We start from the raw sequence: 23,408 nt of genomic DNA, 5'->3' as shown, positions 1-23,408 counted from the left end.
TTATACTTTGCAAAAAACAGCATTTTAAAAATAAGTATGTACAATAGCTAGTTTTTTGGATACAGAGTGAGAGTGCCATGTGGGTGAACAAAGACTTCATTCAGCTATTTTCATTTTTTTCTTATGCATTTGTTAAAGTTTATAGATAGATGGATAGATATATAGATAGATAGATACTAAATGAGAGGCTGAGTTAAATTTTTACAGTCTAATAATTTTGCTCATGATTCTTATTAGTGAACTCAGGACTTTTATAAGGATAGAGAAATTTCTATCAAGTAATTCTCAACTGTCACTGCATATATCTGAGTCTCAGTTTTTGAGATCAACCTTGTTTCCTATACCAGACCTAAGCTCTGCTCAGATCATGTGGTTGAATCAAGGTTTAGAATGTGCTGTGGAGATGGAGTTAAATTATTCCAAGTTATATGGCAATAACCTTGACTATGAGAGCCAAGAACAACAGAAACTGATTCTGAAGGATCTCTGTACTTCAACAATTGTAAGTATCTATGAATAATGAACTATAAAGCCAAACACACACAAAATGTACAGTTGAATCATTCAAATTGGGCATGTGTGCGCGTGTGTGCACAAGTAATTTTCAGTACTCACAGAACAATAAAATGTTCTTGCAGACTCTTAAGCTATATAGTCTGAAAACAACAGGAAAATATCAGCTGTATTGGCTGCCCTCTCTGGAGTTATAATACTGAAGGTTTTCTCTTCGGGCACAAGCCATTTTTGACGGAATAGAATGGGCATTATATAAACTCTATCAAACAGCATCATTCAAAGAAGTTCAAAAATTCAACAGTTGAATCAGTGTATACTGTATAGACATACTCTGTAAAATGTAAGAACATCCAGAGAAAAGTGCAGCATGAAATGTGAGTTTTCTCTTGTTGAAAAAGTTGTTAAACAGCATGGGCCAAATATGGAGCTTTTGGAGCATCTATGTATTGTAATATCCCAGCAAGAGAGGTCTGAAATCTATTGGACCTCCTGCTTCTAGATAAAATAATGGATGCAGCTGAAATCTTCTGTTAGCATTACATGTTGCCATTTTGAGAATTTGTTTAATTTCTTCACAGGCATGTGGACTCTTATGTAGGGAAAGAATTAATATACAGTATTTTTGCAATAATCAAGCCCTAAATACTTCAAAACATGCTTTGTTTTGTAAGTCACTTAAAATCATGCTGCCTCAGTGTTTTTGACCAGGTCAATTTAGGGAGTGGCTTAATTGTGTGGTGACATCATGTTTAGTCTACATTCTAAAAAAATGCACGCGGTGCGTGAAACACATCCAGTATTATAGAAATAATATGAATTATTGACTCAGTTATAAAACAGGTAATTTTTAAAAGTAGAAAATATAGAATTTTGCACAATGAAGTACCAGTATATTTTTTTCTCTTACCCAGAAAAGGCTATCACAAAGGCACTTCTGTTCTTGGTATGAGATATAAAATATTACAATGGATTCACAGTGAAGGACAGTGGATTCTTATGAGGCACTTTACCTTTTTTGGAGAGAAATTTCCAAAGCAGTTTTTATTCCTTTCATCTTACTTTTTTTCTTCAGCATTTTTCAGAGACCAGCTGTAAGAATGCCTCTTCCTTTTCAGTGGCCCTCTTGGCAATTGTCTGGGCCTTTAACACCAGTGGAATTCTGCTCAGTTTTTTCTTAATTGTCTTCACAATTCGCTTCAGAAAAAATAGGTAAGGCCAAGTCAATCCTATGTTTTTACTCTCTGGGCAAGATTTTCTGATTCTTTGTCATTGAAGAATTTCTCAAGAGAAGAATCTTGTTTTTGTTTATAGCAGTTCTATACATTTTAGTGTGTTCAGGATCTGCAGTAAACATGACTCTGGACTCCTTATTGTCACTCGTGAGAGTGAAGTCAAACCTATCAAACACAACAAGAGGGCAATAAATGGGCCTTGGTAAGGCTCTGGAAGTTTTAAGTGCCAAATGCTAACCTAATGAAAATTTAAAACTAAGGAAAGAGTGGGTTTTTACATTTATTTACTTATATAGGCAGTTGTATTATTCTGCCTAGTCTCCCTAGAGAAAATATTACAATATATATATTTCATTATAGCAATAGCAGTAATAGCAATAGCAGTAGACTTATATACCGCTTCATAGGCCTTTCAGGTCTCTCTAAGCGGTTTACAGAGAGTCAGCATATTGCCCCCAACAATCTGGGTCCTCATTTTACCCACCTCGGAAGGATGGAAGGCTGAGTCAACCCTGAGCCGGTGAGATTTGAACCGCTGACCTGCTGATCTAGCAGTAGCCTGCAGTGCTGCATTTAACCACTGAGCCACCTACATTTCTGAACTGCATATGTAGCAGAAAATAATTTCCTAGGTAGTCCCAAACAAAAAAAAAATGGCTTGAAAGTTTCAGAATCAACTATTATATGAAATAATTGAAAGCAGAATGAGCCAATCACTCCACACGCCAAATGCTGAGTAGTGGCAGCAGGTGTTCAATGGTTTGACCTGTATCCTTACAGCCTGGGTGTTGTGTTCAGATTTGAATGACAAGATTGTCTCCTTACCAGTGGTGGGTTCCTACTGGTTTGGACCAGTTCAGCCAAACTGGTAGTGGTTTGGTGGCCTGGGTCTCTGGAACTGGCAGTGACCCAGGCCTGCCATATCCCCGAACTGGTTCTCTGGGCAGCGCCATTGTTTTTTGCTTCTGCTCATTGAACAGAGCAATTTGCGAGTGAGGAACCTCCTATTTCCTCAAGTAGCAAAACATCTAATTTGTGCTTGGTGGGATGATTTTTTCAATGATTAACATGGGCAACGTAAGTTTATACATTTTGCCCCTTAAAATGCCACCAAAATACAAAACAAATCTGCATTTTTCCCTCTGTCCATTTTGGAATGAAAAAGGGGTGCTGGTAGACTGCACAAGGTTCACAGTTTTTGCATCGTTGCTCTAAAAGATAATTCAGGCTTGAAGAAACAACAACTAAGTATGATGGTCAATTATCCTAAATTTCTTGACAACTTTAGAAACCTCTGACAATAGGATCCTTCTGCACCAGAATTAGAGATGGGGGTTAGGGAATTCTGTTCTTAGTGGAAGAAAATGTCGTTTTTAAGATGATACTTCAGGGAATGTAATTAACTTAGAAGGAGAGAGCATTTCAGTTCTGGCTGATACTTTTTCAGTTAGGAAGAAAAGCAGAGTAGTGAAATCCAGGTACAGTGTCTCGAGAAACAAACTTTTGTAGCACATATTGAAAGGAAAGTCTAATGCACTTATTTCCTCCAATAACTCTTTTTCTCATGTTCTCTCCTTTATCTTCTACAGGATTGTGAAAATGTCTAGTCCAAACTTGAATGTTGTGACTCTCCTGGGGAGTGGCTTGACTTACGGTACTGTATATCTCTTTGGGATTGAAAAACAGAATCCTTTGAGCAGACCATCCTTAGAGATGCTGATTCAAGTAGGTGAATGCACATTTTGAGAACAATCTTGAGATTTGTAATGTATTGATTGTTGGAAGAAATGTCCATCTGGGTTCAGTTCCAAGTGGGGAGAAAGACACTGGAAACATGGAAGCTGCTTGGAAAGATGGTTCAATGGTGCTCAGGCCACATGGTTTGAGATCCTGGGCAAAAGAAAAAGCACATGGGTGGGAGAGAGGGATAAATTTGTACCCTCTCTTGGGCCCCGTCTTGAAGCTTCCTGTTCCTGTGTTAGACAAGAATTCTGATTGGTTGTCAGACTCCCATGGGGCCATGCAGGGGTAACTTTGTAGTATCTTGAGTCCCAAGCTTGGTTGAATCTTGTTGAGTGATGTAATCTTCTCAAGTGCCATGTGGTGATTCTGTTGCTAGATGGGTAGAGGGCTAATCCTACCTTTGTTGGATCTTGGGTGAGCGCATTTGCTTATGAATAGACCTAGCTATCTCTTTATCTCTTAAGTGCTGATATCTGTTGTGGGCTATTGAGGAGGGTGAGGGCTATTCAGAGTGAGTCTGCTTCCTGCCTAAAAAAAACATGTTTTTCCCATTTCTCATCCAGGGAAATATAATATTCTGCCTTTTTAATATTTCCTAGAATATTTCATTCTTCTAGGAGTGGGGTGGGTGCTACCTTCCTACACGATCTTAGTGACATAGTTACACAGCAGATTACTGATATACAGAGGAATATGTGGAAATGAATAAAATTTTATTTTTCAATAGCTTCCTTTCAGAAGCAACCTTTCCAAAGCTCTTAAAACATTTTTTAAAGTTTCTAGTGTTTAGAATTCCATGTTCCTGTCAATAAGCTCATAATGTAAAAAGGGGGAAAAAAATTTAAATGAAAGGAGAAAAAAGAAAAATGCCTTTCCAAAAACTAAGTAGATTTGGGTGTACTTGAGTTAAGGTGAGAGACATTTGTAAAATTTCTATCTGACAGCACATAATCACACCAGCTGGGTAAAGAGCCACATTTGTGGGTATATAGAGAACCCTCCCTCCACCCACATTTTCGTCAGGCTGACCTATTGTTTTCTCTGTATTTGTTCCTGAAGGGTACTAGTGAGGTTTTGTTACGCCAATAGACCCTTCCCAGTTTAGCTCCTTTTCTGTATCTTCTGCTGCCATCTGGTGCTATGTGCAATGTTGCAGCTCAAGTATGGTAATCCTAAATGTGGAAATTTTGTTATCCAGATCATAGTTGTCTCAAAGGTGCTTCTTCAAAAGGCAAATGGACTGTTTTTTTTTCCCAGAGGAGGAGGAAGAAGTTTCACTTCTCATCCAAGAAGCTTAATAAGTTCTGGCTAGATGGTGGGGATGATGGAAGGATTAGTTCTGACAAGTTGGGTGGGGGTCGAAGGATCATATTTCTTTGCAGTCATCTGGTCATTACCATTCTCCCTGAGAGCTCTTGAGGCCACTAGGGGGTTGATCTGTGCCCTCAGGGTCATCTGTATCACAGTGCAAATGGGATGGAATCTTCTTGGAACTGCTGAAAGGATAGCTCTGTAGACAGGAGATGTGTCTTATCCTTCCCCCTCTGTTGAGCAACCTGATTGAGACAAGGTTGCTCAGTGTTAACATAAATTACCTCTTTTACTCCTCTTTCAAATCAATGGCCCTCTCTATCCACAATGTGGGTAAATATATGGCAATATATGACCATAACTATTCTCATTTTTTTTTGGTGTAGACATTTGTGAGAGAAGGGCAGAAAGCCTTCCGCGCCACCCATTGAAGAAATGGGTAACAAAGTCTGCAGATTTTATATAGCTTTAGGCTTTAAACAAAAAAGAGAATGTGAGATTCTCCCACTTATGGGTTTGGGATGACATGAAGTAACTGCGACACAGCAGTAAAATAGTGTTGCAATGGTATGTTTATGCCATAGTCAGGAGCAGGTGGTGCACAAATTAAATCTTCATATACATATATACCCACAGTTCATCATTAATGATCTTTTTGGGGGGTAGGACAAGAATCAAACATACCACATATTTAATCTGTATATCTCAGTTCTCCAAATTTGCAATACTGCATCTGCATACTTCAAATTTGCATAAGTAAGGAGCAAAGTTCAGAGCAAGGTTTGATTGACTTCCACTCTGCCTGGGCAAACCCCATCTAATTTTAAAAATTTGTAACCCTTTGCTGAAATTGCTGGTGTTTCTCAGGAGGGAGTTCAGATCCATAGCTGGAGAACTCCTGTGCTAGCAAGTGATCAAAAGAAACAGGTTTATATTAGCATTACTATTTCCTATGCCTGGTCATCTGCTAAATCATTGGCTAGGTTCAGATAATTTACTAGGCCACAACCAAACAAATTACGGTAAGTTTTGGTGTTACATAAATATAGCCACTATAGGCTGCAATGATAATTTATAACTGATGTGAATCCAGTCATTCTGGTTTTGTTCTGTAAATAACGAGGGTCTAGTACTTTGGGTGAATGTAGTTCAGTAGGTTCTTCATCCCAAATAAACTTTAGGAATAAACATCCAGACAGTCAGTTAATACAGAGATATATGTGCCAACTATGAATTATGATGCAGCTCCTCACTTCATACTCAGGTTCTGATATTGCAGCCCTTCACCTCATACTTACGTTCTGATGCAAAAAGGTCACTCACAGGCATCATGGTTCTTGTTTTATCCCTTGTCCCATCCCTCCCTCGTAGATACTTAGGTGTACATGTTTTTAAGACAAGTTTTTAAACGTGACTTCCTCTATAACAGATTACAGTAACTATTGTCTATGCAGTTGTGGTTACAGCTTGAGTTTTAGGAACAACTTGGAGCTTTAATTATGAATTTTCTGGGTCAGTTATCTTCTGTTTGTATACTATACTTGCTCTTTTGAAAATGTGCTATGTCTTCTAGAATGGGTTGCATATCACTCATCCAGGAATATTCCAAATCTCCCCTACCATGTAATTTTACATTTAGACTGATGGATCTTTCCCATTCCAACAGGTGAGAATTTGTATATTATACATAAGTGGTTCCTTTGCTTTGGGCCCTGTCCTGGGAAAGAGTTGGCGTTTATACAGAGTATTCACTCAAAAGGTTCCAGACAAAAGAGTGGTAAGTCTTGCACACAGAAAGAGGAGCAAAGCTGGAATTTTTGGTGATACAGTAGTTCTTGTTGTGGCCATGCTGAAGTTTGTGTGCAGGCTGCTTTTATTAAAATTGCTCTTGCTTGAGCATACTTCTGAGCACAAAGTTGATCAGTATCTACTGTAACCCAACTGTTTTCCAGTAGGCTCGAGGGAGGGGCAACTCCTGGGATATTCTCACAGCCTGATTGGTCCAAAGATTGAAGGAAATCTCTTTTAACTTCCTCCTTTCCCTGTTGGCTCCCAGTTCCTCTCAGTCTTTTGGTCCAAATACTGTGTTTTTTGGTTCCCAGAGAATGAGTAAAATCTTTTAAAACAATTGTATTTGATTTGATCCATTGGCTATTTTAAATTCCAACCTTTCTGAGCTGCTATCGTGTTTTCCCAAAATACAACATGTCCTGAAACTAAAGCCTTGCCACATTTTTCGGGTGGGCAAAAATATAAGGCCCTCCCCGAAAATAAGCCTCCTGGCGAGGCAGAGCACCGCTCACCGACCTAGCGGTATCCCGAAGGGACCAAGCCACGGGGGTTGGGGGTGGTGATGGTGGAAGAAAGGCACTCACGTTGCTTGGTACCTTCGGGATACTGCTAGGTTGGGGAGTGGTGTTCTGTCTGGCTGGAGGGGGGAGTTGCTGGGCGGCTGCTCCCTTGCGAGTGGGCTCCCGAAGAGCCGGGCACAGCCTCAGAGCGAAACAGCCACAAGGTGACCATGCTCACGAGCAGCCACCCGGCAAACCCCCTCTCCAGTCAGGGAGAGCACCATTCACTGACCTAGGGAGCGGCCGCTCTAGGAGTATTTTCTATGGTTATGGGCAGGCTGCCGGAAGAAAACACTCCTAGAGCTGCCACTGCTGGAAGATTCGGAAGCTGAGTTCCAGAGTTTGGAAGCCAGACAAGAAGTTTTGCTCGGAGCTCGGCGGCAGCTGCAAGGACAGCTGGCCCAGGGCATGGTGAGTTTGGGAGGCATGAGAGTTGGGGGCAGAGCAGGCGCTTGGGCAATCCTCCTCTCCAGCCGGGCAGAGCGCCACATGGGGGTATCCCGAATGTGCCAATCCGCGGGAGCTGGGGGGAGGGCAGAGCGCCACATGGCTTGGCGCCTTAGGGATACTCCCTAGGTCAGTGAATGGTGCTCTGCCCGGCTGGAGAGGAGGTTTGCCGGGTGGCTGCTCATGAGCATGGTCGCCTCATGGCTGCTTCGCCCCTGAGGCTGTGCCCGGCTCTTCGAGAGAGCAGCCGGCTCTTCGAGGGAGCAGCCGCCTGGCAACCCCAAAATAATAAGCCCTCCTCCTCTAATAAGCCCAAGGCCATATTTCGTGGGTCAAAAAAAAAAGACCCTGTTGTATTTTCGGGGAAACACAGTACTTGCAGGGACAGGGTCCTCCATCTTGCAGCAAGCGGAGGGAAAGGCTAATTGGCTTCACGCCTTTCCTCCCCCCCCCCCCGAGTAGTTTGGAGTTCCAACTGATCCCTGGTACAGAAGGGGTGTCAGGCTCCACTTCTGCAGCTCTGTGAGAAGTGCTGCCAGCAGGAGACACTGTTTGGGCAGCGGGGCGGCTTAATTAGCCTCAGGAAGCCGTGTCTGGGTGAAACAAGCCGTGGCAAGCATTTTCGAGCGCAGCAGAAGGAAAAAAGCCGTTTAAAACACACGAACACCTCCAGCGGCCGTTTTGAAAGTGTGCGAGTGGAGGTGGCCATTTTGGAAGTGCGCACATGATGGTGGTCATTTTCTAGCTCCAATTTCACTTAAATTGCATCGTGGCCAGAGTCGGACTGGCAAGCTCCAACCCAGGCAACCTGATATTGACTCCCGTGAGGCCCTTGCACAGGCTGGTGACTCAGGGCACTGAATTTTCTAAGGCACATGAGTAGCACCGATGGTGGAGAGCAGGTAGACCACTCCACAGGCCCAGGGGAGGGCTCAACTTGTAGCCGAGGAGGGGGAGATGGTTGGGCCTAGAACAAGGGCTGCAATAGCTAAACCTTCAGCGGCCCAACGCCCCTTCAGGGCAACCCAGAAAGATGAGAGCCAGCGTCAGAAGGCCCTGGAGAATAGGATCGCTAGAGCTGAACAACAAGACCAGGCCAACAAACCCTCTTGAGTGGCAGATGCTACCCGATCTCTTCCAGAAGATTTGCCAGAAGTTCGGCGACCCGTTGGTGGGCTTATTCGTGACTCCAGCAAATGCTTAACTCCTGAAATTCTGTTGATTCCTGAACCGGGCTGCAGAAGGGACAGACGCTTTCCGGAGCAAGTGGCCTCCGGGCCTATTGTATGCCTTTCCCCCACTCCCTTTGATTACCAGGGAAGGTAGTGATAGAGAAGGCAGACATCATTCTGATAGTGACCCTCTGGCTCAGACGGCCGTGGTTTGTGGATCTTGTCCAACTATCCATCTCCCCCCGCCCTTGGAGAATTCCTCAGGAGGAGCTCTTTCTGCGCCAGGGGGTCTTGATCGATCCGGAGCCCCAGTGGCTCCACCTGACTGCCTGGCGCTTGAGTGGAGCCTCCTAAGGAGCGCCAACTTTTCAGCCCGAGTTATAACCACCATCGAGGCTTCCAGATGTCCCTCGACCACGCGAATATATAATTCCACGTGGGCGGCGTTTGTCAAATGTTGCAATCCACTTCGGATTTGTCCTACTGAGGCTTCAGTGGCACAAATTCTGGATTTCCTCCAGAAGGGTCTGGACGGGGGTCTTTCCCATAACACCTTGCGGCGCCAAGTGGCTGCTCTGGCCTCAGTGCTCCCAGGGGAGCACCATTTGTCCCTGGCCCACCATTCCCTGATTAAGAGATTTTTGAAGGGAGCCACTAATTTACGTCCCTCGGTTCATAGGTTCCCAACTTGGGACCTCCCCCTAGTTCTTAGGGCCTTGATTGTGGGGGGCTTTGAGCCTTTGCGCACTGTCCACCTTAGGTTCCTGTTCTGACCCCCACCTTGTCCGTTCAGAAATGAAAGCCAAACAACGTTCAAAGGAATGTTTCTTATCAGTCCCGGCTCTTGCTGGCTGCGAGCCCAAAATAAACACAGATAAACACGCTGGCAGTAAGTCTCACAAACCTAGACAATGCAAACAGGCTTCCCACTCTCCAAGTTGGTTTAAGTCTCACAAACCTAGGCAATGCAAACAGGCTTCCCACTTCTTCAAGTTGGTTTAAGTCACTTCATGAATGTGAACGAGAACGTTGACTTCTGCAACCAGGGCATGGCACCATCAGTCTCTTTTATCCACAGGAGGAGATCCTGCTGCTCGTTATCATCTCCTGTGAGTCCTCAATTGTTCCTTACGTCAGTCAGCCCTTCTCCTGTGTGCATCCTGAAACAACTCACAGGAGGTTTCTGTGTCAGCCTTTTGTCTCCTCCCCACTGATCCAAGGCTCAGCCATTACCTGGGGACCAACTAATCTCTCTGCGCCCTGCTCGGAGTCAGAACCCTGTCCAAGGTCCTCCGCCTCCTCCAGGGCTGACTCATAGGGCCCCTCCCTGTCAGAGTCTGATAGCAGCTCCAAAGGCTTCTGCCGAGCCACAACAGGTTCCTAACTCTTAAGGTGGCGTTCCTTGTTGCCATAACTTTGGCCAGGCACATTTCCGAGCTGGGGGCCCTGTCCTCCAAGGATGATTCTGCCAATTTCACCAGGATAGGGTGGTCCTACGGCTGGACCCTATCTTCCTTCCTAAGGTCATTTTGCCCTTCCACCAGGCACAGGAGATCATCCTTCCCAGTTTCTGCCCAGCTCCATACCATGAGAGGAAGCGACTCTGCACCGACTAGACGTTTGTCGGCCTTGCACATTTATCTACGGTGCACGTCTGCAGTCCATTGGTCTGAGGCCCTGTTCATTTCATTTCAGACTGGCTCCCTGGGGGCCAGGGCTTCCTCTGCCACCATTGGCAGGTGGTTATGACAGGCCATCTCTATGGCCTACGAGTCCTCGGGCCGCCCCCCCTTCAGGAATCACGTCCCACTCCACAAGGAGCACCGCTACTACAGCAGCGTGGGCCACGTGGGCTCCATTCAAAGACATTTGTCGGGTGGCTACTTGGTCATCCCCAACTCTGTTCATCCGCCACTACTGGCTGGATGCCTTTGCATCGGCAAAGGTGGCCTTTGGGCGTAGGGTGCTACAAAGGTAGCAACTGCCCCTCCCCCCCTGAAGCCTAGTGTTGTTCCCCCCCAGGGACTGAGCTTGGGTATGTCCCAGGAGTTGCCTCTCCCTCGAGCCTACCGGAAAAAGAACATTGGTCCTTACCTGAACGTTTCTTTTCGGTATGTGAGAGGGAGGGGCGACATCCCACCCCAGTTAGTGATAGAAGGTAGTCAGTCGGGTTGAGGTGTGTGTGAGGGTTGCCCTTGCTGTGTCTGTTTTTTTGACAGTACGTTATTGTCATGCGACTTCAAGGAACTGGGAGCCAACAGGGAAAGGAGGAAATTAAAAGAGATTTCCCTCAGTCTTTGGACCAATCAGGCTGTGAGAATATCCCAAGAGTCACCCCTCCCTCTCGCCTACCGAAAAGAAACATTCAGGTAAGGACCAATGTTCTTTCTGGGAAAAAATGCACACAATTTTATTAGTAAATTTGACTATTGGTACCTGTCTCAGATATGCTGCCAGTGCTGCCAGTACCTTTGTAAAGACCCTAGATACAGATGACAATCCGAATGGTAAAGCCCTGTACTGAAACTGGTGCCCTAGGTAACAAAACCTAAGATACTGTCTGTGTTCAGGTGTTATAGGTATATGCAGGTAGGTCTCAGTAAGATCTATAGAAGTGAGGAAATCCCCCTGCCTTATACCAGGATAGAATGCAACGAATGGATAGAATGCAACGAATGCATTGGATAGAATGCAACGAATGCATTTTAAACCTCTGATAACGTACAAAGCGGTTTAGGTGCTTGAGGTCGAGAATAGCTCTTCAGCTGCCCGAGGCCTTTGGGATCACGAAAAGAATAGAATAATAACCCTGACCCTGTTGTTCTGGAGGCACAGAATGGATAGCCCTAATATGCAATAGGTGTTGAATGGCTTCTTGCATAAGCTGCCTCCTGGTCGGGTTATTTGACACTGGACAAATCCAGAAAAACATCGGAGGGCTGGAGAGGAATTCAAGGGAGAGCCCTGATCTAATAGTGGATTGAACCCATGCATCTGAGGAAGATAAACCCCAAATGATCGGCAATGGGTGGGGAGCTGGGCCTAGACCTAATTTATGCGGTAGGAGCAGCCTCTTCCTCCTCCTCCCCCCTCAAAAGGGACACTTCTGCTGTCTACCTTTCTCCTGTCAATCTGGCTGGTATTTCTGCCTAAGGGGGTAGCCCCCCTGAAACTGTCTGAACCCTGAGTACCCAAACTCGGCATCCTGAAAGGAAGACTCATAATCCTGACCCAGAAAGGAGGATCTGTAATCTTGAGCACGAAAGGACGACTGCCGGGATACGGTGCAGCCCGGAAAATGGTGAAGCCCGGAAATTGCCCTTTCTAGGTATTGTGGGAAGCACCTTCCACTTGTCCTTGTTCTCTACCAAGAAGGGATCAAGAGCAGAACCAAAAAGAGACACCCCCCCCAGCGAAGGGCGCTGATGCCAGACACCATTTATGATGTACGTCTGCTTGCCACTGACGTAGCAATAGCAATCTGTGAGATGCTACAGAGGATGCAATTGCCCTAGAGGCAAACCTGGCTGGGGCCAAGGTAGCATCTGAGGAGAATTGAAAGGCTGCCACCAAGTTGTTGATGTCCTGGTGGGATCTGACATCTGCTATCGTGATTCATTGTTGGAGATCCTGCAACCAGAGCAAAGAAGATCGATTAAAGAAGGAAGTGGTCATGGCCACTCTCACTAGCCAGGCCGCTGCCTGATGACCTCTCTGTCCTCAGGTTTTAGGGCATCCTCTGGTGCTCCAGGCCTATTTGCAGAGGTATCGCAAGGCGGTCACCGGGGCATCGATAGTAGGTTGCAATAGCACCTGGGCAATGTCTTTGTCAACATTGAAAAATGTCTTGTCATTCGAGGTGGGCATGGGGCCCGAAGTGGGAGAAGCCCATTGTCTCTTGACCAGGCAAGAAAGATCTTAGGAGTGGGCACCGTATCAGCCTCGATGGCTTGTTCAGCAAAGATCTCTGATGATATTGTTCAGCAAAGATCCCTGATGGTATTGTTCAGGAAAGTCTCTGATGATATTCCCTGAGGTTGAACCGTTGACTCTGATGCTTTTTCTACGAATTTTGCAGAGGCCTTTGCCTTGAATAACAAGGACTTGATAAATATGGCTGAAACAGGCCAGAAAAGGTAGGTTTGGACGAAGGCATGTCCTCATCTTCAGAGAGATTTTCCTCTTTAATTTCGCCTTCCTCTGAATCTGAGTCCTGATCCTCCTGAGCAGGAGAAATGGGGTGGGAGGTCCTCTCCCTGAATATCCACTATCTCTGGAGCTCTAGAAAGAGCAGGCCTGACCCTGTGGTTGCTGAAAGACAACAGTCATATACTGCTGGAAGGCCTTGAACATAAACTCCTGCAAATTAGGTACACCCAGCATTTGTTCAGGATGTACCCCTGCAGAAGTAGATGGAATGCCATGCTGTGCTAATTCACTGGCAGGTCGAGGTACAGGTTGGGTACGTGGGGGAGACTGCCATCCCTGGGTGGAGCCCCAAATCCCTGAAGTGTCAAAGGGAATTCTCAAATTGAAAGAGGTGCCCCCCTCTGCCACTCCCCCAGGTGAAGGAAGTCCTGGCACTTGCCGCAGAGAATGCCTCTTACTAGGAACCTTGCCAGAGGGCTTCTTGCTGATGGCCTTCTTAAAGATATGTTCAAGCACCCTGCCTTTTTGGTGCTCAAACTTGGAACCTGGCTTGGAGGCTTTTTTGCTGTGGGGCAAATTGGAGAGATGCTTGGTCTTTTTGCTTACCTTTGCCCCCCCTTTGAGTTTTCTCTGGCAATTGGGGGCCTCCCCAGTCTCCTTGGGACTATTGGCCACATCTACGAGGACCTGGTACCCCTCAGTGTCCATGCTGCTATTTGCGGCTGCCATTTTAAAACGTGGCTTGAAACTTACAAAACGGTGATTCGTGCCAGAACAAACTGAAGGCAGCAGCGCGCGATTCTCTTAATGACTCCCAATGGCCCTTTTCAATGGAAGGTGCTCAGCGGTCTTTCTTTGATCTCTCAAATCGCCTAGAGGCTTTGCGGTATTTCGCTGCCTCTCTGACCAGCCTCTGACCGACGATCTCTCTTGTCCTTAAAAACGCCTGGAGGCTTTGCGGTATTTCTCTGCCTCTCTGTCAGCCTTCTCAGACGAATTGGAAGAAGCGTGGGCGCTCCGCAGCATTTTTGACAGCTGCGGTTCGCCCCTCGACCTTTCTTTTAAAAAGTGAACAGCAGAATGCTCCAGCACTAATCTCTGCTGTCAAAGGCACCTTCCAGGCAGGCTATGAAGCCTAGTCCAGAGATCTGTCCAACTGGTCAGCCTCTCCTCAGAATGATAGTTGTCTGAGGGAGCTCCTCAATACCCACAAAGGGCTAAAGGTGCAATTGACACCCCCCCCCCCCCCCGCAATTGGGGCTTGTGGTGAGATCCCTGGTCTACTCACAAAGTGTTGAAATTAATTTCTGGAGCTGTAAATGACACATCCGTCCTCATTGAGGGACTGAGTCGGAAGCTGGGTCTGCCTAGCAATAGGGGCATGGCTTAACAGTCTTGTCAGACTCAGTCCAATCAATGAGCGGATGAAGTCAACCTAGTCTGGATGCTACTCCCCCAACTATGGAGAAATTGTTGATTAGCACTCTGTTGAATCATACTTAATGGTGAATTCCAATTTACTTCAGTGACAATATTTACAGTCTGCATCAAATGCCAGCTAACTCCCAAAAAGTTACTTCAATGTCTAAGCAGTATGGTCCTTTCTTAGATTTCATCTGTTTTATATCTTACAACATTATGGTCTGATTGGAATTAATTTCTATATTTATTTTTATTTATTATACCCCATTTTATTCATATATGTATGATTATCATCATTTCCAGCAAACGTCATGACTGACTAGGTCCTCATTATAGAATTTTTGCATAAAGTGGAAAAATGCAATAATAATTTGTAGTTTTGATTAGAAAAAATGAGATAATGGAAAAAGTTAGGTTTCTTTTGTGATCATAGAGTAAGAGATAATTTAGTAATTGTGCTTATGTTTGCTGGAAAGGCAATTCAAAGTTTTATCTTCCTGTTTCTTTTGGTTCTTCCTTTCTGCATTTCTGTGTTTTTTTTTCCTTTTCTGGTTTTTCTTTTAATTTGTTTGTGATGGTTTTTATGTTCTATGTAATATTTTTAATAAAAGATATTTAAAAAATATTTCCAGTAAAAATCAACGAGTTGTTTCTTATAATCTAATTTTAGATAGATGTTTGATTTCTGTCTATTTTGGACATACAGTATCTTGTTTTGATCTAGTTTATATAATTGTGAGCCTGTCTAAGCAAATTTCCAATCTTTCATTTCCTTTGCTGTTTTTTACAAAGGCTTGCTTGATTTAACAAGTTTTATTGCTATACTTTAGATTTTCCCTTAGAAGAGAGTAGTTATGCTTGCATCAGTTTTTGCTATTGTTATTAATTCTATATTTTGTATGTGTTACTTATATTTTATCCCACTATACTAAATCACTCTATATTTCTAACTTCTATAATTCTGTGGAGAAAGAAAGTGCCATCATTAGATAATTGACCTTGAGGGATTGGATTTGGAAGGAGGGCTTCAGAGGTGAACAATCCACATTTGAATTTGAATTTGAATTTACTTTATTTGTATGCCGCCCTTTTCCCTGAGGGGACTCAGGGCGGCTCACAAACATTGGTCCTTTAGCAGACTAAATTACTAAAGAAACAATCAGACCGATAATTGTCAAATCTAAAGAAAAATACTGCATTTTTTGTAAAGAAATTTTGAATACCTCATGAAATGGGCATATTGAATTATTTGCATTTCAGATTATCAAAGATTTTCAGCTGCTGGTGATGTTATCACTGTTAGTTCTGGCTGATATTATCCTGCTCTTAATATGGATCTCCTTGGACCCAGTCCAGTGTCTCCAAAATCTTAATGTAGATGTGAAGGTAAGATAGAGAAAGATTCAAATTAAAGGATTGAATATCAAATAATGAATATTAACCTTTTTGTTTTGAATCGATAGAATATGTACACATTGTCTATTATTACAAAAAAATGTGATATTTTTGCTCTTCATGTGTATGTGAAGCATCTCTGAACATAATTAATGCAAGACATTCATGGATAATTTTCTAGTTAAAAATTGACAAGACAAACCAGCAATTATACACATACACAGAGTTAGGAATATACTACATTTTATTTATTTTATGTATTAGCTAACTTCAGGCTTGTATTCTCCTTAAAATATTTAGTAACCTCTGATATTCAATTTCTAAAATCATCACTTTTGTTTTAATTTGCAATACTAGAGTAGCCAAAATAAGACTGTTTCCCAGAAGTTGTTAATTTTTACAATAAATTCCAAAACTTTAGAGTAAAAATATCCCAAATGTATTTGGACCCTTAATCCATTTCTAACTTTCCTAGACCAAAAACATAATGTAGGTTTTTGTTGTTTATTTGAAATTCTTTTAAGTTCGCAAGCTTAGTTTTAGCTAATTTTTTTGGTTCGGGGTTGAAGATAAATTCATCTAATGACGACTTTTAAAATTTACCATTCGAAAGCTTTAATATAATCAATAGGCAATTTCCAAAAGTGATGACAAAACTATAAGTTCATTAGAATTCTCTTTTAAGTAGTATTAAAGGCACTGAGATTTTAAAAAGGCACGTAGTTAATTACTAATCTCAGGGGGAAAAAAACATTTTTTTGCAAGAAATTTTTATTTTTATTAAACAAACAAACACAAAAAAAATCATCATCATCTTACATTACATCTTGTAGAAAGTGTGTCAATTGGTTACAATTAGCTTTCATGCATCTCTTCTACAGTCATTACTTATATTCATATCAGATGTCAAAGATTCTTAATGAATCTTACTATCAACATAGTATAGTTCTCATTTGACTGAAGTTGTTTTAGTGTCCTTTTGCCTAAAATAATCCATAGTTAAAAACACAACCACCTGATGGCATTTCATTAGTTATTACAAAAATCATCCAATAACCTTAAGCCTTTATAACATATTCTAAATAAAGATTAGTTAACAAAGTTTCTAAGCCTTTTTTTTCCAAGTCACTGTTTACAATTTATGTCCAGGTTCCTTTTGTTATGGAAGTACATACATAAATACATGCACGCACGCATGCATGCATGCATGCATGCATACATACATACATACATTTATATATAATAATGATAAGGGATACAGTTAAATATATATATCCATTTTTTCTCATCACACCAATACATACTTATTGCCATTATTGATTGTTTATTACATAGCAGTCTAAAAGTTACTAAATTACTACTTACTAATTATAAAACTTAGTTAATTTTTTGTTATCAACTTTTATATATCCAATAACATTACACCTTTATAACATATTCAAAATAAGGATTAATTAACATAATTCCTAAGCCTTTTCCCCCCAAGTTTTTTTCAATTTATATTCAAATTCCTTATGTTAAACCAGTACATATATATATATAAAACATTAACTATATCTCTTATCATTTCATTATTATTGTTGTCATTGATATTTGTTAACAAAATCATTTACGAAAATCCTTTACTGTTTATATCCACTTTCTTCTCCCTTTTCCATACTCCCACTTTCGCTTTCAACCACTTTCACTCCACAAATCAAATCATTAGTTTTCTTATCTTTGTATTCATTTTTCTCTTCAATTTTTGGGGGTCCATCTCCATCATTTTGTTCTTGTACAAACTCCATCTTCTTCTCAATTCTCCCAGTTACCTCCAATAAATTTTGAATTCCATCCCAAATCTTTTGCAAAATTAAAGTTTCCTCTTCTGAAAATTATATATATTATTATATATATAATAATATTATATTATATTATGAAATAATATTATTTCATTTATAATCTGAAAATTATATATATGTGTGTGTGTATGTATATGTGTGTGTGTGTGTGTGTATATATATATATATATATATATATATATATATATATATAGCTTAAACACAAGTTCATTTGTAATCTTCACAAGAAAGAGGTTCCGTCCCCTCCCCCAGTGCCGATAAGGCTCTCAAAGGACTCCTGTGTAAACACTTTGTGCCCTTGGCTCTTATCACTTTTAATTAAGGAACTTTGAAGTACAGAGACAGTGAAATCAAAGGAGAAACAGGAACGGCTTAGGGAAAACAAAGTTCTTAAATGGAGTTTAATAGCAAATAATAAAAACTTTTGTGAGAGTAGAGAAGGAGATTTTAATCCTTAAGTTAAAAAGTAAAGTAAGAAAAAGTTGAAGAATAAAAAACCGGTCTGTTCATTTTAAGAAGAGTAGAGAAAAAAAAGTTGCAAGCATTTCAATCCACAAAGTGTAATTACAAAAGAAAAAAGCATACTATCCAAAACAATCCAATGCAGGTCAATTTCGCCGCTTACTTCTTCTGCTTAAGGATTTAATTTAGCATAAAAAGAAGGTTTTTTGGGGCAGACTTTTTCAAAACAGAAAGGATTCCTCATCAGATGGACACACTTTCTCTTTCCGTTTCCTTCTGTTCTGGAGCCGTCCCAACTTCATCAACCTAGGCTCCCTTTTGTCGCCAGCTTGAAAACCTTCTCTTGGATCAATCAGGGACTTTGCAGGGTCCCTGAGATCAGCAAGACGTAATCTTCCTGTTCACCATCTCTTCGGGATGGTTTAGGTCCGATTGGACCACCCAGCAGCAAAAGTATCGGCGGAGGTCTCGGAGCATTGAGACCACATGTCTATACTGTTGTGATGTTGGCTCCTCCCAGGAAAAAAAAACATTTGAAATAGGACAGGTAGGGTTACAGATTATAGGAGGTGAGAGATATGAATCTTTTGGATCACGTATCCCTATTTTGAAAATACCCTTCCCCAGAACAATTACAAAACCAGTTAACCATCAAATTCCACATGTGCCAGGAAGCAAACATATAAGTTTGTCCCATTAAATGTTCAAGGAGGAAGGTCCAATTAGGCTTACTGTTAATTATGTTTCCTGCATTCTTAAGTTTGGGATTGTGAAGAAATTCAATTGATAGGAATGAATGTTGGTATATGTATAGTAAACTGAATGCCTCTGCACATATCTAGAATAAATTAATTATTATGAAATATGGTTTCTCTCAGCTGTAAGCCAAGATTTGCAGAACAGAAGGATTCATTGGAGCCATGAGAAAAATAATTTGAATGTTAAATTGGAATTTTAGAATCTGTGAAGCAGTTGTATAAGAAAATGTCCAGGAAACTTTCTGGATCTTAATATTTACATCGATTTTTCTGTCATTACTGAGTTCATGGAGAATATCTATGAGATTACTAAGAGTTAAACCTGACCTGGTAGTATGTAATGACTATTGCATAATTCCAGGGAATCCCTTCCAACTGCAAGAATAATTTGTGCTGTGCTCTACTTGAACCAAGCTCAAAAAAACTCAGTAGCAGCCATATGAACTTGCTTGATGAGGGAATCATTGAACTAGTTGCATTCTTGAATATAGTGAGGATGAACCAAAGGAATGCACTTAGATCTCTGTTTCTGTGCTAAGAATTGATAAATCACAAAATCTTTTTGTGAGATTTTCCAGTAGCAGACAGAAAGCACCCCAAAAAACGTTTTTCCCCATTTCCAGTTCTGAGCTTTGTAATATCCAATGAATGATTTTAACAACATTAGATAACTATTAAAGATAATTGGCCTAGAAAAAACACAATACTTCCTCCCTAGAATGCTTTATTTTGAAATGAAAGTGCAGCACTTAGTTTTGTTTTTCCCTGTGCATTTAATAATAAATTACAGAAATCACTAGCACATAGTAAGAGAAGTAAATGATAAGGCGTATGAATGAAAAATAGTGTTTGTGGATCTAAAAGAAAGGGAGAGAATATAATAGAGCTGAATGTAGGTAGTTGGGTCTTGTGGAAGGAGGTTGAATACATGTAGGAAACAGTAGGTTTAGCTTTAATTATGAACAAAAGGGCTAAACATATACTTGAAATAATAAATTGGTGTCACCTAAATTCTTGTGAGTAAATGAGAAAAAGGACTTTTGGGTTTGAATGTATGATTTAAACAAAAATCTGTCCATTCATCTATGTAGAAAAGGAATGAAGTAGAAAGTATTATTGGCTGGCTTCAACACCCTGCCCCCCTTAAAATGGTGTTGGACTAGCAGCTTCTTTAGCTAGCTCTGGAGATATTTTCATTTTATTCAGCTTCTGTTATTGTTTTCTTATTCTTGAAATCCTATTTTATCTTATTTGAATTTCTCTTAAGATTTTATCTATTTTATAAATTTAAGCTCGACCTGCAGCTTATATAAGCATCTGACACTATGGATAAGAAAACAACAACACAGAACCATCTCTGGACCTTTGAAACCAGTCAAAGTAACAAAACAACTGTAGATTAATGAACTCTTCATTTCAAAAGTTTTCTACTGAGGATAATCTTCAGTAAGCAGTTACAAAGTATTCTCCCAGCAATCAGATTAAATGTCTAATTTTCTTCTCCGTAATGAAAATTATGGATCCTTTGCATACTGGCTATTCTGAAGAATATATTACCTTTTAAACTATTTGATTATTTCTATAAAAAGTGGGAATCTGAAGAAAACCTTTGATGTCTTTAGAGGATTCTCTCAAGTAAAACACAAATTATTCCCAACCCTCTAATTAATAAGCAGCTAGTAAATACCAAATGTTGTGTCCCTTTAAGCTCAGATCATAAAAGGAATCTGATATATTAATATGAACATTTAATAATTTATTACATTTCTATAAAGCCCCATCTCACTTAAATTAGTTTACAACACTATAATAAAATAAGTTCTGACTTTTTGTAATAACAGTATAACTGTGGGAAGATGAATTTCCATAGACTGTCCCTTTTTTCTAAGACAACTACTTCATAGCCATTGACCTTTGTGCATATTAAATTGAACTATAATTGCCAGACAGTGATTCAGGTTTTTTTTTTTAAGCAAACCAACAATATCAAAATGTGAAAACCTCTCTAAATAACATTACATCAGCTCATACACTCCAAATTGCTTCCTCTACCTTGGACAGTGGCCAGGTTTTTTCTGTCTTATCTCTGACCTTGACACCAGGAAGTGTAGATAAATGTTTCACCAACACAAGGAAAATATTGCTTGGTCCTGTTGAAAGGGAACCGGTTATCTCGTATAGTATGATGACTAAAGATGAACTGAAATTGAAGGGCTTGCTCAAGCCCTGAAACTGGTCCAAGGGAAAGTAAAGCAGGAAATCTAGTTTCCTAGAGCCCCCAGAATTACAAGGTTTATAAGTGGATACTGTTAATGCTGTCCCTAGTGTGTCAGTCCCAGGTAGACCAAATTAAAAATACAGACCAGATGAGCTAATTCTACTTTAATGTAAGGCTGAAATAACAGAATCTTGTAAGGCTGAAAGTACACATCTCCTGCCATCTCCATTACTGCCTGAAAACTTCTGAGCTTCTTAATCTGCCCATTATGCAACTGCAGACTATGCCCTATCTTATCTGACCATTCCCTAGACAGAACCTCTTCTGTGTTCCAAAGTCATTTCCACATACCATTACAAGTGCCACAAGTGACCATGCTTCTGTACGCTCATATCAAATAACCTTTTGAACCTGATCATATAATTGGAGTCATGTGAATACCTATCAATAGCTTCTAGAGTCAGTTGACTCAGGCATGGTGTTTTAATTATAAATGTCTAACTTTCCTCTCACAGATTGCTTTCTGGATGGGACAAACTGGAGAATTATCTGTCCCAATTTATTTGGAATTATCCTAACACTGGTTTAACATTGGTAAGCAATTTAAAAGCCGGATTTGGCACTAGTGAGAGGTTTATTATACAAGGTTCTATCTAGTACAATTTAATTTCATACAATGTTTTTAGCCTACTAACTTCTTTGAAATTAGATTGTTGCTGGATAGGGATCATTTGCCACTGTCTCTTCACGTGGATATTCCCATCAAAGTTTGGGACAGTGACACTGGGTCCAGCCATTCTTAGTTTAGATGGCCTGAAGAGACTGCGAGGCAACTGCTTCTTACCTTGGATAGGTAATAATAATAATAGCAATAGCAATAGCAGTGGACTTATATACCGCTTCATAGGCCTTTCAGGCCTCTCTAAGCGGTTTACAGAGAGTCAGCATATTGCCCCCAACAATCTGGGTCCTCATTTTACCCACCTTGGAAGGATGGAAGGCTGAGTCAACCCTGAGCCGGTGAGATTTGAACCGCTGACCTGCTGATCTAGCAGTAGCCTGCAGTGCTGCATTTAACCACTGCGCCACCTTGGCTCTTGAGCTCTATGGGTTTGAGAGATCAAATTCTTCAGGAGCATTAGCCAATATAATGTTCTGATATACAACCTCTGGAGTTCATTATTAACACATTTGCACCTTGTGAGCTTTTGTTTTAGGCAGACACCCTAAGCTAGAACTGCATGCAAGCTATGGTAGATCTGATGATAACTTTCAAATGTTACAATAACTGTCCCATTTAGGAATCAGCTATTTGATCTAAAAAACGGTTACAAAACCGAATAAAAAGAATCAATTTTTTACACAAGCTACATACATACAGTTAGGAATAACTTTTTCCAGCTACAAAAAATAGAAATGCACCTTTTCTGGAAGATAGTTTCAAGCACTTCAATCAACCTGATGGCTCAGCCAGAATCTAAGATTCTGCCTAGGGTGGAAAGAATTCTATAACATGCTATGCAAGTTCTCCTCTACTAGCCCTCTGCCTCAATATATGCTCAGTAGTTCAGTACTTAGTACACAACATGTCAATCTTATATTCACAAAATAGCTTTAATATTTAGATTTCTTAGTATTGTACTGTCTGCATATATAGTGTTATGGTATTAATACATTTATTTTTATAGATTTTACTCATTTCTAAGATTTTAGAAATACTTAAGCTTTTTAATCAGTATTTTGTAACATCTTACAGCAATTTTACAAAATGTTGATCATGGCTGGAATAAAGTTGTTTTAATTTGATTATGATTTAAAAATGAGTGAATGAAAGAAAGAGATACATTTGTATCCAAAAGAATGAATGGAAGAACAATGAAAGAGGATATGAAAGCTGCTTGGTAATGAGTGAAATGAATGTTGCAACTTGTTACAAAAGTCTGTAGTTTACATAGACAGGTAAAAGTTGAATCTTGTGAAGTAGGGATTAGCTATTTTCAGATTAGACAGAACTGTTAGGTAAACATGAAGAAAGATGAATTCAATACTCAAGAGGACAAGAATGACTAAGAGTCCATTGACTTGAAAGAGAAGCAGGAAAGGATTAGACAAATTTGGGCTGACAACTTAATTACTATGCCAAAATTTATATGTTGATTCCTTTTCTGATTCTAGGTAGTTTACAACATATGAAATAAAATAATATTATAAAAGCTATCCATAAAATCCAATATAAAGCAACATTAAAATTATAAGTAAATGTGCCTTCAAACAAGCCCAATTGTTCTGTTCAAGAAGTCTGTTTTCATAACATTCTGAAACCTTATCAAAAAAATGCACTTAACTTTGGTGTACAAGCTATTGACGGGCTACTATTGATACTCTGAGTAA

General features: G+C 40.7%; 1 protein-coding gene across 1 annotated transcript in view; it reads left to right on the top strand.

Annotated features, from left to right (window-relative positions):
• The first annotated feature begins 367 nt into the window (after positions 1–367).
• Positions 368–23,408, top strand: part of GPR156 (G protein-coupled receptor 156) — a 35,556-nt gene continuing 12,515 nt past the window's right edge. Inside the window, exons 1-5 of the mRNA XM_032213086.1 lie at positions 368–502; positions 1,589–1,725; positions 3,338–3,473; positions 6,469–6,579; positions 15,604–15,729. Coding sequence (XP_032068977.1) covers positions 368–502; positions 1,589–1,725; positions 3,338–3,473; positions 6,469–6,579; positions 15,604–15,729 — 645 coding nt within the window. The remainder of the gene's footprint in view (positions 503–1,588; positions 1,726–3,337; positions 3,474–6,468; positions 6,580–15,603; positions 15,730–23,408) is intronic.

Source organism: Thamnophis elegans, chromosome 3, assembly GCF_009769535.1.
Source record: "Thamnophis elegans isolate rThaEle1 chromosome 3, rThaEle1.pri, whole genome shotgun sequence".
Lineage (NCBI taxonomy): Eukaryota > Metazoa > Chordata > Lepidosauria > Squamata > Colubridae > Thamnophis > Thamnophis elegans.
The sequence above is the reverse complement of the archived record's forward strand: the minus strand, read 5'-3'. Positions and strand labels throughout refer to the sequence as shown.